This window comes from Athene noctua, chromosome 12 (genome assembly GCF_965140245.1).
Source record: "Athene noctua chromosome 12, bAthNoc1.hap1.1, whole genome shotgun sequence".
Taxonomy (NCBI): Eukaryota; Metazoa; Chordata; class Aves; order Strigiformes; family Strigidae; genus Athene; species Athene noctua.
Genome location: NC_134048.1, coordinates 4056064 through 4073850, shown reverse-complemented (window position 1 = coordinate 4073850; position 17787 = coordinate 4056064). Strand labels below are relative to the sequence as shown.

General features: G+C 55.5%; 1 protein-coding gene across 15 annotated transcripts in view; it reads right to left on the bottom strand.

Moving 5' to 3' along the window:
• The window catches only part of LOC141965011 (protocadherin gamma-C5-like), a 51043-nt gene that overhangs the window by 16904 nt on the left and 16352 nt on the right, over positions 1 to 17787 (bottom strand). For 7 of the 15 annotated variants that reach the window (XM_074916040.1, XM_074916045.1, XM_074916047.1 and 4 more), the window contains exon 2: positions 5328 to 5386. In XM_074916040.1, the coding sequence (XP_074772141.1) occupies positions 5328 to 5386 (59 nt within the window). Of the gene's footprint in view, positions 1 to 5327; positions 5387 to 7344; positions 10102 to 10446; positions 12784 to 13307; positions 15923 to 17787 lie in introns of those variants that run through there. The other 8 variants (XM_074916033.1, XM_074916032.1, XM_074916034.1 and 5 more) reach the window with 8 other exon arrangements.

Genomic DNA, 17787 nt, shown 5'->3' with positions numbered 1-17787 from the left:
CCAGGGAGACCTTACTGGGGCATTTCAGTATTGAAGGGGGGCTTGTAAGAAAGCTAAAAACTTTCTGTCAGGGCCTGGTGTGACAGCACAAGAGGCAACAGTTTTAAACTGAAAGCGGGTAGGGTTTGGGTTGGACATAAGGAAGAAATCCCTTACAGCGAGCGTGGTGAGGCCCTGGCACAGGTTGCCCAGAGAAGCTGTGGCTGCCCCCTCCCTGGAAGGGTTCAAGGCCAGGTTGGACGGGGCTTTGGGCAACTGGGCTAGTGGAAGGTGTCCCTGTCCGTGGTAAAAAATCTTTGAAGGTTCCTTCCAACCCAAACTCTCCTGTGTTTCCATGAAAAGACGCCGTAAGAGCCGTAGTGGGGCATGAGAGGGACGGAGGGGTCACAGTCACGGGGACCTGGCTCTGCAGCCCAGTGGTAGCACTGGAAGGGAGGGAGAGAACTGCTTCAGGCTGCAGCTTGGCCAGCGCCTCTGCCCAGCACATGTCAGTTTTCACAACGTTTTCAATCAAAATGTGGACAGAAGGTCAATCTGTCAGTGTTTACCCAGACAACCCCACTGGTGCAGCTGTGCGTATGGTTTATGGCACTCGCTACTGTATCCGCTATGTAATGTTACACAAACTTGCAACGTAAATTCCTAGGGGGTTACAACACCGGCAGACACGCCTGTGGCTGCTGGGTTAGCAAGTATTTTTTTTTAGGAAGGACATGCTAAAGCCTGCATCAGTGGCCAGTTGTCTTTCTGCTGTGTATCTGCCCCCGCATCGCATAAACCCATGAACGTCGGTGTGTCCCTCTGCCTCTGTCCTCTGGCCCCAGCTGCTGTGTGCTCTGAGATGTCCCACCCAGACACGCACATGTGGGGTCCCTTTGATGGGAGCATGTTTTGGGGCTGCTGGGTGCTGCTGTTATGCGGGACCTCCCGCCCATCCCAAACACACACTAGAAGCCCCCCAAGCTGCAGTCACCCTTTGGTGGTACCTGCAGACTCTGCATACCAAGAACACTCCTGAGAGCTTTAAGGACTACCCTTGGAACACCTTTTTTCCCCTCCCTGGTTCCCACCACGCACAGGCAGGCTGTCATTAGCCCTGCAAGCCCAATTCTTGGAGCTCGGGCATGAAAATGAAAAAAAAGAATGAAAAAACCCTTTTCCTTCATAGGTCTCCTATGGGCACCTCTGTTGTCTGCTGCAAAGCCTTTTGCTGCACCCTCCTTCCTCCCTCTGCACAGCCTGGGTGATGATGGCTGGGGTCAGACCAGGTGGCTGTGACGCTGTTTAACAAACTGTGTTGGCCCTGGGAAGGGGAGTCTGGCTTGCAACAGTGTGGGAAACCAGTAGCACCGAGACATTTAGGATTAAAGAAAACAAACGGGAGAGAGGAGGTGTGAAATGACACTCTGTATCTTCTTTGCATGCTTTGCTCCTCCCTCCCACAGAGTGACTTGGAATTCCCACACTGCTTCCCATCTCCTTGTGAGTCCCCCACCACGGTCTCTGGGGTGCCTCCTGCCTGGGATCTCCTTCTAGCCTGCCCACACGGCCTGAGATTGTCCCCACTCCTCCACGAGCTGCCCAGGACACACTGGCACTTCCCAGCCCGGGATGTCTCACCCTCCCATGCCCACCTGTGAGCACCACAGAACCCTCCCCACTCCTCCAGGAAGGAAATCCTGACTTGATCCTGGTGTTTTCCTGAATAAACTGTCACACAGAGATCAAAACAAGGAGCTACAGGGGTCAGGCAAGTACCGTGAACACACAGGGCACAAACCTGGTCTCTGTTCCTTTGGCAACTAGTGAAACAGCAACAAGTACCAGTCCCAGTTCCTGCATTCTCCCTCCATACCCCCACGCGCCGCTATGGAGACCCCGGACTGCTGACCCCGCAGGGATGTCCTGCAATGCTGCCGGACTGTACATCTCCTTCACTTTGGACAATTCATTGCTGTAATCTCCACTACAGCCCAGCCACTGATCTAATTTGTCTGGCAATGGCATCTGCTGCTCAGTATCATTCTGTATTCATGTACATTTGCACAGGTGCTTTTTTTTTTTTTTTTAGAAAACAAAATACAAGAATGATTAAATGAATTAATCTATCCTTCTCTTTCTCCCAACAAGATTAACGGAGAATTGGTCTACTCAAGTCTGACTCCCTACTACATTTTCAGAGGATATTGCCTGAGCTCTTATTTTCTGAGCATGTGCACCAGAGCTCTCCTGTGTTTCAGAACAAAGATCAAATTCTCTTTGTTGTGTTGTAACAGCATCCTGAATGCAGCAATATATGAGATCAGGAGACAGTTCCTGCCCTATTGAGCTTATCCTGAGTTTTCCAGGTGCTCAGAGACATGTGGGCTTTGTTTTGGTGGGCAGGGCTATGCTGAGAGAAGACTGAATTGTTCCTTCTCCAACTCCCAGTAAAAGAGAAATCACAACATGAGCTTAAGCCTGCTTTCTGGCTTAAGGTCAGTGCTGGACTGCCCTCCGGGATCCATTCAAACCACTAGCCTAAGCTTTCTTGTCTTTATTGTTATTTAATTTGGGTCAAACAAATGCAGTTAAGAGCACATCCCTTTTTTTTTTCTTTTCATATAAGAAGTGGTCTGTGTCCCCCAAGCTCTGCAGCTCAGAGAGCTAGAGAGGTTCACCTGTCAGCAGGATATACAGTGAGATAACACTGGAGAGCATAACAGGGCTCAAGCAGCTGGCCTTGCACTCTCTTTAATAGCTGTACTACCAACCAGTGTCTGGGGAATTCACACAACAGATATCAAAACACTGGGAAAAGCACAACAGGGAATGGACTGCTCTTCAGGATTTGCCTGTTTGATCACAAGAGAGATATCAGCTGAGCACTGAACATGCCGAACTTTGTATTTCCATCCTTCAGTATTGTAACAGGTTTAGAATAAAAACATCTCCCTTGATTTAACTTAAAACAAGATAAAAGAAACAGAGGAAAAAAAATCATCAAGAGCTCTTTCATTGCAAATGCGGTATCTGCACACAGGCAGGTGTGGAAAATCAACAGGAATTAAAATCCACTGACTTATTTCAGTACCAGCCTGTTCTTAGGCAAAGTCTCTCTCCAAACCCGGGGACCAGCCTGGGCAGCCCATGCTACGGGAACCCCTGCCTCAACAGGCACCGACAGGAGCCACTGATGGCTGTTTCAGGGACTACTGTGGGCACCCAGCTCACAGATCATTGGGGGTAACATCACGGCTTGTGCACCAGAACCAACATGTCATGCTAGCCCAGCTGCCCATGAACAGACTCTGAGGCTGCCTTTTCTCCTGCCCCCCCTCTTCCCACCCCACATGCTGCAAGGAGCTTCAGGCAGAGGCTGGGGGCTGGAGTGAAGGTCACTGTCCCATGACCTGAGAAAATGTCCCTGTCACTGACTTAAGTAGGCCTGGACTGCATCAGCTCTGTGCCTTGAAGAGCTCCAGCATGATGCTAGAACAGGCAGTAATCGAGCTTGCTCTGATGGGGCTCATTTACTCGCTTCTCGTAACCAAACTATTACAGCAGCTCTGGCGCACTTCTGCAATAACAGGGCTTTGTTAAGTGTCATTTGAACTAGAGCATAAATGGTTAGAAAGATTTTCCTTGATTAAAATGTTGTCAGTGATGGGGAATTCAACAGACCTCTGAGAAAACTGTTCCAGCGACAGCCTTGTTTTAAAGTCAATGGCTGTTTTCTAGTAGGAATGCTTTATCTACTTTACATCAGACCCTCAATCCATTTTAGCTTTGTCAGCTAGAAAAGCCTAGTAACAAAGTTTAACCACTGTAACAACTTGGCTATAGCAGTCTAATTTTCTATTATGCTAAATTACTGAGCCAGACCCAGAGAAAGACTCAGACACAACCAGCTGCTGCAGATGTTTAACTGCAAGCTCCAACACTGAAACCCAGAACCCGATGCTCCCTGTGGTACCCTTTAAACCTCCAGGGAGCTGCCCAAGTGGTCACCAGGAATGATAAAAGCACAGTGGTGTGAGCTCCTCTCTTTTCCTCAGAGATACAGGGCCTGACCCAGCCAGCCAAGGAAGCACAGTATCTGAATTTACTCCTGATTGCTCCAAGGGTATAGTACTTGGGTGTGCCCCAAAGGATATAATTTTTTCACATATAAATTAACCTGGACCCAGTCTCCTCATAGACAGTAACCTCAAGGAAGTTCACCATCTGAGAAGGATCCCTGACCCTGCTTATGAACCAGGAGGGAAGATGTGAGAGGAGAAGGGCATCTGCTCAACATTTTCTTCTCAGTGCTTTCTCACTGTGGACCAAGAAAAACAAACTTCGTTGGGCCAGAGGAAAGAGTGCACAATTAAGAGAGAGGCACTATCTCAGGAGGTAGGTCACTGCTCTTCTGTCAGAGTTTCTTATCTTTTTGACATCACATGAGAATTGGCAAAAACTCAGCCATGGTTTTGACAGCAAGACCAGACCTTAGGAGACATCCTTCCTGTGAGTCTCCTGACCCATTAGGTTTCATTTCTTCTTCTTTAGCCTCCATCTGCTCAGTGGTCCAGCTCCAGTGGGAAGCATGCAGAAGGCTCCTCACCTGGATAAACCACCCCGTGTTGGTGATGGTACTTCCCAGAGACCGCAAGAAAGATTCCAAACTCCCCCAAAAATATAGTTGGATCTGGGGGTCCCAACTCCAGTTCAGCCAGACTAGCCCACAGGAGAAAGGACATACAGTGGCATTGCATGAGGGACCTGCTCCTGCTGCGTTAGATATGGCTGGGACACACTCTTCTAGAGGAGCCTTTGGGGACCTCAGGCTCATTCACTTCACTTCTGGCTGTTACAGGGTCTTACACAGTGGTTTGGCACGAGGTGCTCAAGCCAGAGCAGGCAATACACTTCAGCAGCACAGAGCTCAAGGCTCCATGGCTGGTAAAAGGACTCACACAGTGATTTCCAGTAGCAAGGGGAATAATCAAGATTTTGGATTCTGAGTCTTGTCTAAATGCTCAAAATCGCCTTAAAGAAGCCTTTCTCTGTGAAGCATGTTTTCCAGTCCTTTAACCATCTCATAACTTCACCTGGAATTGCCTCTGATTCCTGACTGTCCTCCTTAAGCTGTAGACACCAAAACAAACAACAGCTGTCACACCACCAGCAAACAAAGCTGACACAGAAGCAGCCCTACTTCTGACTCTTTGGCTGGACAATTCTCCCAATGACAGGGAACACCCGTTCTCAGAGCTGTGAGTTGAGGACTTTTCAGCCCTGAAAGTGGCATGCAAAGGAAAGAAACCTTCACCAGACATATATATGGAGAAAGAGGCACTTACCCACTCGTTCCAGGTCTCTGGGTCTGAGAGAAGCGCCAGTCTGTGTTAGGCTGAGCTTGCTGCAGAGAAAATAGAAGAGTTGTTTTAATACCTCCATTCTTGCCTTTGAAAATGAAAGTGAACTGATCCTGGATTACTTCAGTCTGGAATATCAGCGTGTTCTTTCCAAGTAAAGCAAATCAATTAGAACAAAAAGAAAGCTCCCCTGCCCCCTTTCTTGAGTATTTCTGAACCAGCATGAATACTAAAAAGCATGACAAAAACTATTCAGCGAATAATCTTCCAAAGCAGCTCAGGAAACCAGGCTGTGAAAGAAATGAAGCATGAAATAAACTGATAAGGGCATCAATTCAGCAGAAGCAATGGTACCAAAGTAATGAGCTTGGAGGAGGGTGGGGGTAGCACAGTTAATTGATACTGAGAAGGATGCTTTTAATGCCAGAAGGTAAAATGATAACAGACCTTCCTAATCTGTCCTTCTTCTGTCCTTAAAAAAGGCCTGCCTGAGATCTTGATTTCACACATTGTATTTGAATGACTTTTCCTAGATGCTGTGGCCTCGGAGCATTACAATATTTTTCTGTCCGCAGAGAAAAGAATGAACTTCCAACAGCAAAAGAAAAAAGCATTATTTGTCTAGGAGACACAGTAAACTTCGGACACAGCAGCACACTTTGTAACTTCATTAGTAATATCACTTTCTGCTTGTGTTATTTTACTATCAGACAATAGAGATTTTGTAAATAAGGAAGGACATGAAGCAGGCTTGCGTATTCCTGTTTGAATCACGCCTTTGTGAAGAGCACTAAGTAGCAGAACTGTTTTCTGTCTGGAAGATGCATACTTCCGAAAATCATAATCTTCTTAATTAACTCCAGAATGATAACATGCTACCTGGAAAGGACAACCTTAGGAATGAGCAGTTCATAGTCCAGAGAGTAGAACATCAATATTATAGGATTATTCTGCTTGTACATGCAATTACTAAGGAAAAGTGAAGATGGGTACAGCTGACCTAGATTTTTATTTAGTAAATGTGATTTCACTAATTTCTCCACAGCTTTGATGATTCTTATGAAAGAATATATTAGAATAAATTACTCCCCTAAAATAGAGGCCCCACTGGTACCCATGCTGCATGCAAATTAAGCTGTTAAAATACTTGCCCTGCGGATTTCAGATACACATTTTTGCACACGCTGACACACAATCCTGAACTAGATAAGACCTTCCCAATCTATATTTTGAATTCCTGTTGTAATTACCACTTTCAAATTTAGGACAGGCATTTATGACACAAAATTACTTTACTTTTTATATCCCAAAGTTATAAAAGCTACAGCTAAATACAGTCACCTACATCCATATTTAGACATCTGAATACAAGTGGCTAAAGTTTTCAAAGCACGCCGCTGCCTAGGTCTCTGCAAGCCCAAGGGCATGTAAGGTCACCAGGATCTTTGTGAAATAATGTCACTACGTTTAGTGATGAATAGTGAATTCAGCCCCTCGCTTAAAATGACCAAGCTGGAAAATGATCCCTTGTCGGGGCAAAACCAGTAATTAATAACACTTAGGAGTTAAGAAATGAGAAATTTCTACAAAGCACCTCTAAAACAGAGTAAAGGAAACATTGACAACTTTGCTTTCAGATAACATCCTCCCGCATCGCAGTTCATATGCCACGCAGAATCAAGAAGTTAAACGCCCAAAAAATATGTTCCTGACCATGTTAAGAATCACTTTAAAAATAAAAGAATATGAACGGGGCCAAGGGAAAACTCTCCACTTCTACAAACACACAGTCTTTGACTTTATAGTGCCGCCCAGCCCCTTCCCCCACTCCCATCAAGCTGAGCCAAAGCTTTCACCTGCCACCTCCCAGGAGGTGACAGTGACACACGTGCCCTGAAGCCACCTTCTTAGGTGGAAGGACAGACAGAGAACAGCCAGCTGGCCCAGATATTATGGACCATTGTGCTAGTGGACAGGACAGTAAGAAACACCCCCCTCTTACCCCGTCGCAGGGACTCGCTAAGGTGCTGGTCACCTGCTCGTAGGCAGCCACGGTCTCCGCAGTGCTAGAATGGCTGAAAGGTTTTACAAAGAGGAAATCACTCTGGTCAGACATAGGTGAGAAACAAGAGGTGTAATTCTGTGCCTGGGAGGTCAAGCCCGCTCCTCCCACATCCAGGTACTTGATGAAGCCATCTGGCTTCATCTGCCCACGGAAATGGGAGGCAGGCTTGTGGCCAGTCCCTCGGCAGCAATCCGCAAAGGTCCAGCTGGCAGTGCCAGCTTTGAGACACCGGGCAGCCACCACAGCAAACATCACGCAGGACACAAGGGAAATGGACACCAAGGAGATGATGAGGTAAAGCGTTAGGTTGGTCTCCTGGGGAGAAGATTTGGGGAGGTCCAAGGACTTGGCAAAGTCCTGAACACTGTTTTCCTCTGGTGAAATGACTATTACCACGGAGGCCGAGAGGGACGGTGTCCCATTGTCCCTCACTTCAACCACCAGCCTGTGGGGATCTTCTGACTCCCTAAGAGCCTGTGCAACCCTTATCTCTCCAGAGCGGCGTTCCACTTGGAAAGGCAAAACCTCTGCGGTCTCCTGCAGCTGGTAGGACAGCCAGGCATTATGGCCACTATCAGCATCAACAGCTACAATTTTGGTGACCAGATAGCCAGGTTCTGCCAAGACCGGGATGGTTTGGTGGAAGGCAGAGCCCTTGGGGACGGATGGGTAGACAATGGTGGGGGCATTGTCATTCTCATCCAGGACGAACACATGGACCACAGCAGTGCTACTGAGCACAGGAGACCCAGCATCCTTCACTTCCACAGGCACCTGGAACACCTTGTCTTGCTCGTAGTCCAGAGCCCTCATGGTGTAGATGGTGCCATTGTCCTGGTCTATCCTGAAGTAGGTTGAGATGGGTACATCCTGCATCCCATTGTCCAGGATGGAGTAAGACAGTTTGGCGTTGCTACCCTCATCAGGATCAGATGCTGACACCGAAAAAACAGAAGTTCCAGGAAAGGAATTTTCCTGAACATGGGCTGTATCAAAAGGGCTGGAGAAATTCGGTGCGTTATCATTCACGTCAGCAATTCGGAGGTAAAAGGTTTTTTGTGTGGCCCTCTGTGGGGATCCTGAATCCACAGCCCTCACCGTGATGTTGTATCCACTGGCCTTCTCCCGATCAAGGGGACCATTTGTGACCAGAGAAAAGTGCTCTTTAAAAGATGACACCAATTTAAATGGAAGCTCTTTCGCTATCTGCAGACGGACCTGCCCGTTGTCACCAGAATCGCTGTCCTTCACACCAATGAGGGCAATCACAGTTCCTGGGGTTGCATCCTCCTGCACTGGGCTGGAGAGAGAGGTCAGCATGATCTCTGGGCTGTTATCATTGATATCGATTAATTCCACTCGCAGGTGACAGTGTCCTTCCATGGCTGGGGAACCCTTGTCCCTGGCTCGAACTGCAATCTCATAAGCACTGGATTCCTCATAATCCAGCGGGGCTTTGGTTCTGATCTCCCCTGTCCGGGGGTCTAAGGAGAACAGCTTGGTGAATTTACCAGGCGCATTATTGCTAGTTTTGAAAGAATATTCCACGTCCCCGTTGGGACCTTCATCCAAGTCGGTGACATTCAGCTTGGTGACCAGAGTGCCCACTGGCACGTTCTCCTCCAAATGTACCTTGGATACGGGTGGGTCACAGACAGGAGGGTTGTCATTTGCATCCAGGACATGGATGGTAACCTTGGCAGTGCCAGATTTCACCGGATTCCCTCCATCCAGGGCTGTCAGGGTTAGGTGATGAACAGCCACTTTCTCTCTATCCAGTGCTTTTTCAAGTACCATCTCAGGCATCTTAACACCATCTCCTCTCACGTTGATACTCAGGGTGAAGTGCTCACTGGGGCTGAGCTCATAGGTGGAGATGGAGTTGGAGCCCATATCCGGGTCTTCTGCTACCTCCAGGGGTAGCCGAGTCCCAGGGTTGGCTACCTCAGTGATCTCCAAGACCACCTCCGGCTTGGGGAACTGGGGCGCGTTGTCGTTCACGTCGAGGACGTCCACCTCAACACGGTGGAGCTGGAGGGGATTCTCCATGACGAGTTGGAGGTGCAGGGAGCACGTGGGGCTCTGCCCGCACAGAGCCTCCCGGTCCAGCCGGCTGGCCAGCAGCAGCACGCCCGCCGCCAGGTCCACCTGGAAGTGCCGTTGCCCACCCTCGCTCACCAGGCGCAGGTTGCGGGCGGCCAGGCTCCGCACCTCCAGCCCTAGGTCCTTGGCCAGGTCGCCCACTGAGGAGCCCGGCTCTCGGTCCTCGGGCACGGAGTAGAGGAGCTGGGAGCTGCTGGGAGCCGGCACGCAGGAGAGGGCTGCGAGCAGCAGCGGGAGCTGCCATGGCAAACTCCGTCCCCCGAGCATCCCGTGCCGGGTGTGAGAGCGGAGCAGCGCGGAGCGGAGCGGCGGCGGCTCCGCGCAGCCTCCCCCGCCTCCCCGCCCCCGCTGCCGGCCCCGGCAGCCGCCGCCGCGCCGGAACCCCCGCGCCCCGGGGGGGTCCGAGCGGGTTGCGCAGGGAGGAAGCCGCCGCCGGAGCCGCCGGAGCCGGGCAGGGAGGGATGGAGGGGCGGAGGGGGGGGGGGGGGGGGGGCGGCGGCGATCGCAGCCCGGCCGGCTGAGCCGCTCCTCGGCACGCAAAGACACACAAAGTCGGCGAGCGGAGGGGATGGACCTAGTGACAGTTTTACGTCTTTCCACAGCCCCCTCCTCCGCCTCCTCCTCCTTTTTTCTCCCTCCTCCTCCTCCTCTCCCTCTGCCGCCGCCTTCCCCAAAATACGCACGGCGTAACCATCCCCCCCCCGCGCCCCGCCGCCGCCACTGCGCTCCCGCCGCGCCGGGAGGGCGCCGGGGACTCCCGGCAGCGGGAACCCCCGCTCCGCCCCTCCCCGCCCCGCCCGGCTGCTGGGAGCCGGCACCGGCGGGCACCCCCCTCCCCGCAGCCAGCCGGGGGTGCCGCACCCCGAGCGGCTCCGGAGCCGAGCCCCGCAGACACCGGGGCTGCGGTCAGGCTGGGGGACACGCTCCCGAGCTCACCTCGCTGCACAGTGTGGGATCCGGCGGGTTGGCCCCGGCTGGACCCGCCGAGGGTTTCACAAACATGAACTCGCTGATGTCCGAGACCGGCGAAAAGCAGGAGCGGTACCGCGGGGCAGGGGGTGCCGTGGCTGTCACCTGGACGCCCATCACCGTGTCCCCTTGCTTAGGCTCATAGTGCAAGTGCCCAAAAATGTGGCTGGGAGGGGGCTGAAGCGTGTTCACGCTCTCCACGCAGCAGCTCTGGTTGGCAGGCGCAGAGCCCCACCGGAGGCACCGCACGCCCAGCACTGCCAGTCCCACCAGCGAGACGGTGGAGATGAGCACTAGGGACACGATCAGATAAAGTGTAACTGTGGGCAAGCCCCCACCGTCAGTGGCCCGAGCCTCAGAGCCCTGCAAAGCCTCTGGGCCCCTCTCCTCCACCAGCACCACCAGCGTGACAGCTGTGGAGAGTGGGGGCTCCCCGGCATCCCGGACCACCACCAGCAGTTCGTGCGCAGAGGCATCCGTCTCCTGCAGGGCCCGCATGATCCGGATCTCCCCGGAGCGCAGGGCCACGCTGAAAAGCCCCGGGTCTGTGGCTTCCGCGAGGTGGTAGGAGAGCCAGGCATTGCGCCCCGAGTCCGCATCTATTGCCACCACCTTGGTGATAAGAGCAGGAGGGGCAGTGGAGGGGGAGATTCGGAACTGGGTAGCGGAGTCCTCCCCGGCCCTGGGGAAATGCACCCGTGGGGCATTGTCGTTCTGGTCCACTATAAAAACATGAACCAGCGTCCTGTTCCTCAGGGCCGGGGAGCCACCATCAGAGACTTCCACATGAAACTGGAGATAGGTGGTTTGCTCATAGTCAAAGGGGAGTTTGGCAGAGATCTGCCCACTTGTGGGATGTATGGAGAGGTAGCGAGTTGGATCCAGGCCTGGATCTGTCCCACCAGCTCGCAGGATGGAATAGGAGAGGCGGGAATTCTGCTCCGAGTCAGGGTCGGCAGCAGAAACTGTAACCAGCACGCTGCCCACTGGGTTGTTTTCTGCCACCAGCACTTCGTAGGATGCTTGCTCAAACTGGGGCGCGTTGTCATTGACATCTGCCAGGGCGATTGGCAAAGTGGTATGGCGGGAGAGTGGGGGACTGCCCAGGTCTGAGGCAGAGATGGTGATGTTGTAGTAGGCAATCTGCTCCCGGTCCAAATGGGTGCTGGTTAGCAGCGAATACTGGTGCTCATAGTCCTTACGCAGCTGGAAGGGAAGGTCTGGAGAGACATGACATTGGACCCTGCCCTGCTCACCAGAGTCCCTGTCTCTGACGTGTATCACGGCCACCACTGTGCCCGGGGGTGCGTCCTCACTCAGGGAGCTGGAGAAGGAGGTGAGAATGACCTCAGGGGCATTGTCATTCACATCAGTGATTTCCACCACCACACTGCAGTGCTCCTCCATTGTGGGTGACCCCATGTCCTTGGCCTCCACTTCGATCTCATACACCGTCGCCTCCTCGAAGTCCAGGTTGCCCTGAACACGAATCTCCCCAGTTTGCTCATCGATGGCAAAGATCTGGTGTAGGGCAGCTGAGTTGTGGCTGCTGAGGGAGTAGCGTATGTCTCCATTGGGCCCTTCATCCACATCGGTGGCATTTAACTTCACCACGAGGGTTCCCAGTGGTGAGTTCTCCACCAAGCGGGCTCCATACGATGGTCTGTCAAAGACTGGGTGGTTGTCGTTGGCATCCAGGACCTGAATAGTGATGCGTATCTTGCTGGACTGGGGGGGAAAGCCCCCATCTTCAGCAGTCAGGACCAGGTGATGGAAAGCTCTAAGTTCCCGATCCAGGGCCCTCTCCAGCACCAGCTCAGGGAACTTCCCACCGTCAGTGCGTGCCTTCACGTTGAGGTTGAAGTTCTCATTGGCACTCAGGTGATAGGTCTGCAAGGTGTTGGTGCCCACATCAGGGTCCTGGGCAGGCTGGATGGGAAAGCGGGCACCCAGGGACGCCAGCTCGTAGATGCGCAAGGAAACCTCGTCACTGGGGAACTCTGGGGGGTTGTCATTGATATCCAGGATCTCCACCTCAATGCGGTAAAACTCCACTGGGTTCTCGATGGCAAGTTTCAGGTGGAGGAAGCAGCGGGGGTTCTGCCCGCAGAGCTGCTCCCGGTCTATCCGCTCGCTGACCATTATGACACCGGTGTTCACATTGACCGAGAAGTACTGAGAATCCGAATCGGACAGTACCTGCAGATTAGCTGCCGCCAGTTTCGCCACATCGGTGCCCAGGTCCTTCGCGATATTGCCCACGAAGGTGCCCCGGGTGAGCTCCTCCGGGATGCTGTACCGGATCTGGGCAGAGGAGCTGTGCAAGAACAAACAGAAAGAGAAGACAGGCGGCAGCCCCAGGGCCCGGCCCGCCTTCCCTGCCCTGGGCATCCTTGCCGGGTGGGCGGCCGGGGAGCGATGCCCTCCGCGCTGCGGGGCCGCGCTCAGCGCTCGCCGCTCCCATTCATTGTTTGGGGCGGACGCGGTTCGGCGCGGGCGGGGGGCGCCGGGGCTCCGCGCAGCCGCCTCTCCATTGGCTCCGAGGCCGCGCGGCTCCTCCAATGGCCGCGCTCCTTTCCCAGGACAGCAACACCGGCGCCAATCGCCAGCCGCCGCCTGTTGCCGCGCGGCGCGAACCTGCGCGGCGCTTCCCCGCGCGCCGGCGGCGGCTCCGCGCCCCCCGCGCACCCCCCGCGCACCCCCCGCGCCGGGCCGGGGCAGCGAGGGCGGCTCCGGGGATAGCGGGGGGTGGGGGGGAAGGAAGGCGCGGCCCGGCCGCCCGGCGAGTCCCGCACCGGCACCGCCTTCCCCTGCCCCTAGGCTCTCACCTGGCCGGGGTCCCGCAGAGTACCGGTAGCGGGGAGGAAAGCCCCGGTTGCCCTCGGCAGGGTCGCGGGGGGTGGGCAAGGCCGCAGGAAGGTGAAGTCGCTCCGGTCGGAGCCGGGGGAGAAGCAGGTGCTGTAGCACTGGGACTGGGAGTCAGTGGGTCGCAGGGTGACCTCCATGTACTTAAGGGTGCCGTCGGAGCTGAGCTGGAGCTTGGGGCTGGAGTGCTTGAAGAAGTCCCGGGAGGGCGACTCGCTGAGCCAGCAGCAGCAGCAGGGCGAGGCGGCGGCACGGCCTCTGCGGCGGAGGCACCGGGCAGCCAGGAGGGTGACAGTAGCGAGCGCCACAGTGCTAACGGCTGCCAGCGCGATGATCAGGTAGAGGGTCAGGTCCGGCTTCTCCTTGGCACCAGCCAGGAAATCCCGAGGCTTGTAGCTCTCCTCGAGAGCTGCCTCCTCCAGGGCCAAGGTGATGGTGACAGTGGTGGAGAGTGGGGGGTCGCCATTGTCCGTCACCTGGACAATGAGCTGCTGTGTTCCCACGTCGGTGTCCCGGAGGGCACGTGCCGTCCGCACCTCCCCGGTGTACAGTGACACGTGGAACAAGGAGGGGTCGGTGGACTGTGGCAGCAGGTGGTATGAGAGCCAGGCATTGTGCCCGGCATCCGCATCCACTGCTGTCACCTTGGTGACCAGGTAGCCTGCTGGGGCAGACAGCGGGACCCTCCGTGGTGCTGGGATGTCGCTGTCGCTGGTAGGGTGCAGGATGGTGGGGGGGTGATCATTCTGGTCCAACACAAAGATGTAGACAGTAACGTTGGCATGGAGCGGGGGGGACCCTGAGTCCCGCACAGCCACAGAGACGGGCAGAACCTGCAGCAGCTCAAAGTCGAAGGTGCGCTGAGCGTAGAGGTTGCCATTGTCAGGATTGATATGGACAAAGGAAGAGATAGGGGCACCCTGCACTTGGCCACTCTCTATGGAGTAAACAAGCCGGGAATTATCCCCATCATCAGGGTCTGAGGCAGAGACAGTGCACAGCAGAGAGCCAGGTGGGTTGTTCTCCAGGAGGAAGGCATCATAGGAGGGCTGCAAGAAGTGTGGTGGGTTGTCATTCACATCAGATATGTTGAGGAGCAGTGTGAGGGTCGTGGTGAGGGCAGGAGATCCACCATCCTGGGCAATCAGCTCCACTATGTACTGTGAGGTGGACTCCCGGTCCAGGCTGTCCCGTGTGACCAGGGAGAAGTGGTTCTGAAGGGACCTGATAGCAAAAGGCACATCGGGGGAGATCTCCAAGCTTACATCCCCATTGGCCCCCGAGTCTCGGTCCCGTATGTTAAAGAGCCCCACAACGGTCTCTGGTGGGGTGTCTTCTGGCACTGGGTTCAGCAGGGAGGTGAGCAGCACCTCTGGGGGATTGTCATTGGTGTCCTCCACTTCCACCTGCAGTACACAGTGGCCCTCCATCTCCGGGACCCCTCCATCATGGGCTCGCACATAGATCTCATAGAAAGGTGATTCCTCAAAGTCCAGGGCCCCACTCACCCGGACCTCACCACTGTGGGGATCCAAGGTGAAGAGCCTCCGGACCAAGTCGGAGGTGTGAACCCCAAAGGAGTACTGCGTCTCCCCATTGGGCCCCTCATCGGGGTCAGACGCATTGAGCCGGAGGAGCAGGGCCCCCACAGGAGTGTTTTCCGGGACTTGCACCTTGTATGTGGCACGGTCAAAGGTGGGTGCATTGTCATTGACATCCAGGACCAGAACTGTTATCTGCACTGTGCCCGAGCGGGCTGGGCTTCCCCCATCCACGGCCGTCAGCACCAGCTGCAGTTCTGGCTGCTCTTCCCGGTCCAGGGCACGCTCCAGCACCAGCTCCGGGAAGAGTTTGCCATCCTGCTGCTGTTTGACGTCCAGGGAAAAGTGGGAGTTGGGGCTCAGCCAGTAGGACCCCACGGTATTGGTGCCCACATCGGGGTCCTGCGCGCTCTCCAGGGGGAAGCGTGCACCCACTGTGGCAGACTCGGCAACGCGCAGAGTGCGGTGAGTGGTGGGGAAGCTCGGGGAGTTGTCGTTCAGGTCCAGGATCTCCACTTCCAGGCGGAAGAGCTGCAGGGGGTTCTCTGTCACCACCTGCACCGACAGCACGCAGCTGGCAGCTGCTCCGCACAGACGCTCCCGGTCCAGCTGCTGGCTCACCACCAGCGCACCAGTGTCCAGGCGCACGGCGAAGTGGCGCAGGCTCTCCTCTGAGCCCAGGCGCAGCCTGCGACCCGGCAGCTCCTCCACCTTCAAGCCCAGGTCCCGGGCCACGTTCCCCACCACGGTTCCCACCTCTGACTCCTCGACCACCGAGTAGTGGATCTGCCCGGAGACCCAGCCCCAGCCGCAGAGCAAAAACAAACTCAGTACTTGCCATTTCCAGGCGGGTCGCTGGAGGCTGACTCTCTCCATGTCCGTGCGCGCGTCCGGCCCGGGACGCAGCAGGCGCTGGGGAACTGCAAAAAATCCCTGGGTCTCTCTTCCACGGCTCGGAAAACAGCTCCTGGGCTCCAGCAAGCTGCGGCTCCGGCTGTCAGCCTCCGAGCAGAGGGGGTGGGCTGGGGGAGGGGAACTGAATCACAGCCCCAGCGCGGAGGTGGAAGGGGGGGGGGGGGGGGGGGGAGAAGCAGATTCCCCCCCCCCGCTTCAGATCAGCGCCCAATTGGCCGAGAGCTCCGTCGCCTCTCGGCCAGTGGTGGCTTCACGGAGGTGCGGGAAGCGGGGGCCCGAGCCGGCATCAGCGGGGCTGCCACCCCCGGCCTCCCCTCCGCCAGCCTGAGTCACTTGCTCCAACAGCTCCCTTCCCGTTCGCAGGGAAACTGCACGTCCTGGCAGCCTGGAAGCTAGGTACAAGCCCTCCCTGTGCTCTCCCCCTGCCTCAATGGTGGCTTCACATCATGCCCACAGACAAAGGGCAGCTGTCATGAACGCGGGCCAAAGGACTTTTCATGCCTGATGAAAAGGTGCTTGTTAGAGCCCTGAGGTGCCAGGGGCTCTTCTCCCAACCCTTTTCTCCCCTCCAGCTAATGCTTTGGCTACTACCCGGACCCCAGGATTGCCTCTGTAAGTGAGGCATCACTACCACCAGTACCACCATCAGCCAGGAAAGCTCGCACCAAGACAGGGATGCCCACCCCTGCCAGCCCCCATGGGTGTCGGAGGCAGAGTGTGGGAAGGCAGAGGTAGGTGAGCCATTCAAAACTAGAATGCAATTGCTACACACACACACACACACACACAGCTGGATGCCCCTTCCTCACCCTGGGATAAGTAAGGGGTCGACCTTCTCAGGACCCAAGTTACTGCAAACACACACAGAACCAGCCGACAAGTCCACTAGACCACCATCGGATCACAACAGAGGGTCGGGACATTAGATTGGGAAGGAGGCCCAAGTCTCGTATGTGACAGACACACACAATGAAATTCTGTGGCAGACACAGCTTTGCAGCTAACCAATCTCCTGGAGGGCAAAAGCAGGGGTCTCAGCCTCCCCGAGGAGGAGTGGGGCAGTAATTTTCCCCTCTCCCTGTCCCAGAGTAGAGTGGCAAGCTGCAGAGTGTTAGTTTGGTTCACATCCCTGCAGAAGCCTTGTGCAGTCATGCCCTGGAGTCCCATCCTTGGCACACTCAAAGGCCCCCCTGGCCCCCCTTGGGTGCAGGCAGACCCTGGGGGCTGGGGTCCACAGTGGTATGGCAGGCAGGGGAGCCAGCTCCTGCCTGGGACCCTGCCTGTACCCACCACCCGGGCACCAAGGGGACCTGGGGGAACAGGTGAGAGAGGCTAGGGGCAACCATGCCCGGCACAGTGGACGGTGGCAGGGACACTATCCTTCTGGGCGAGGACAGAGACGGTGGAAGTGCTGCCGTCGAGGGGCCTCCCTCCCCGGTGCAGCCCCCTCCCTGCCCATTCCAAGAGCCACGGGGCGGAACAGGCGCGCTGCCAGTCAGGGAGAGATGGAGAAAGGAACGTCGCGATTGGTGCAGAATAGCGCCCGGGTCCCACCTACTGCCTGCTCCGGGGAAGGGGAGAAGGCATTCTTAAAGGCCCAATGCAACAAAACGCTGGACAAGTGGATTCCCCACTGTCCAGAGCCCAACACCTGCTCAGACCTACTCATTCCCCGAGGGCTTCCGACTGTGCCACTAGCAGGAAGCTTTTGCAGTAACCTCGACTCTGGGATGTGCCCTGTCCCCATCCCAGGCAGGGCCCGGGATAGCACAGCCGGGTGACAGACCTTGCCGCTGGCAACACAGGGTGCTGCGCCCTTGGGAACGGGTTTGATGCTGCTGTGGTGCCTCAGCAGAAGGCCCCTGTGAAGCCCACATGGTCTCAGAGAATCCACTCAGCATCCCAAGGTGGCTCAGCCACCAAGGGGCTGGAGCAAGGAACAGGCTTCACACGGGGGATCCTGCTGTTGTTTGGGTCTGCCAAAGCC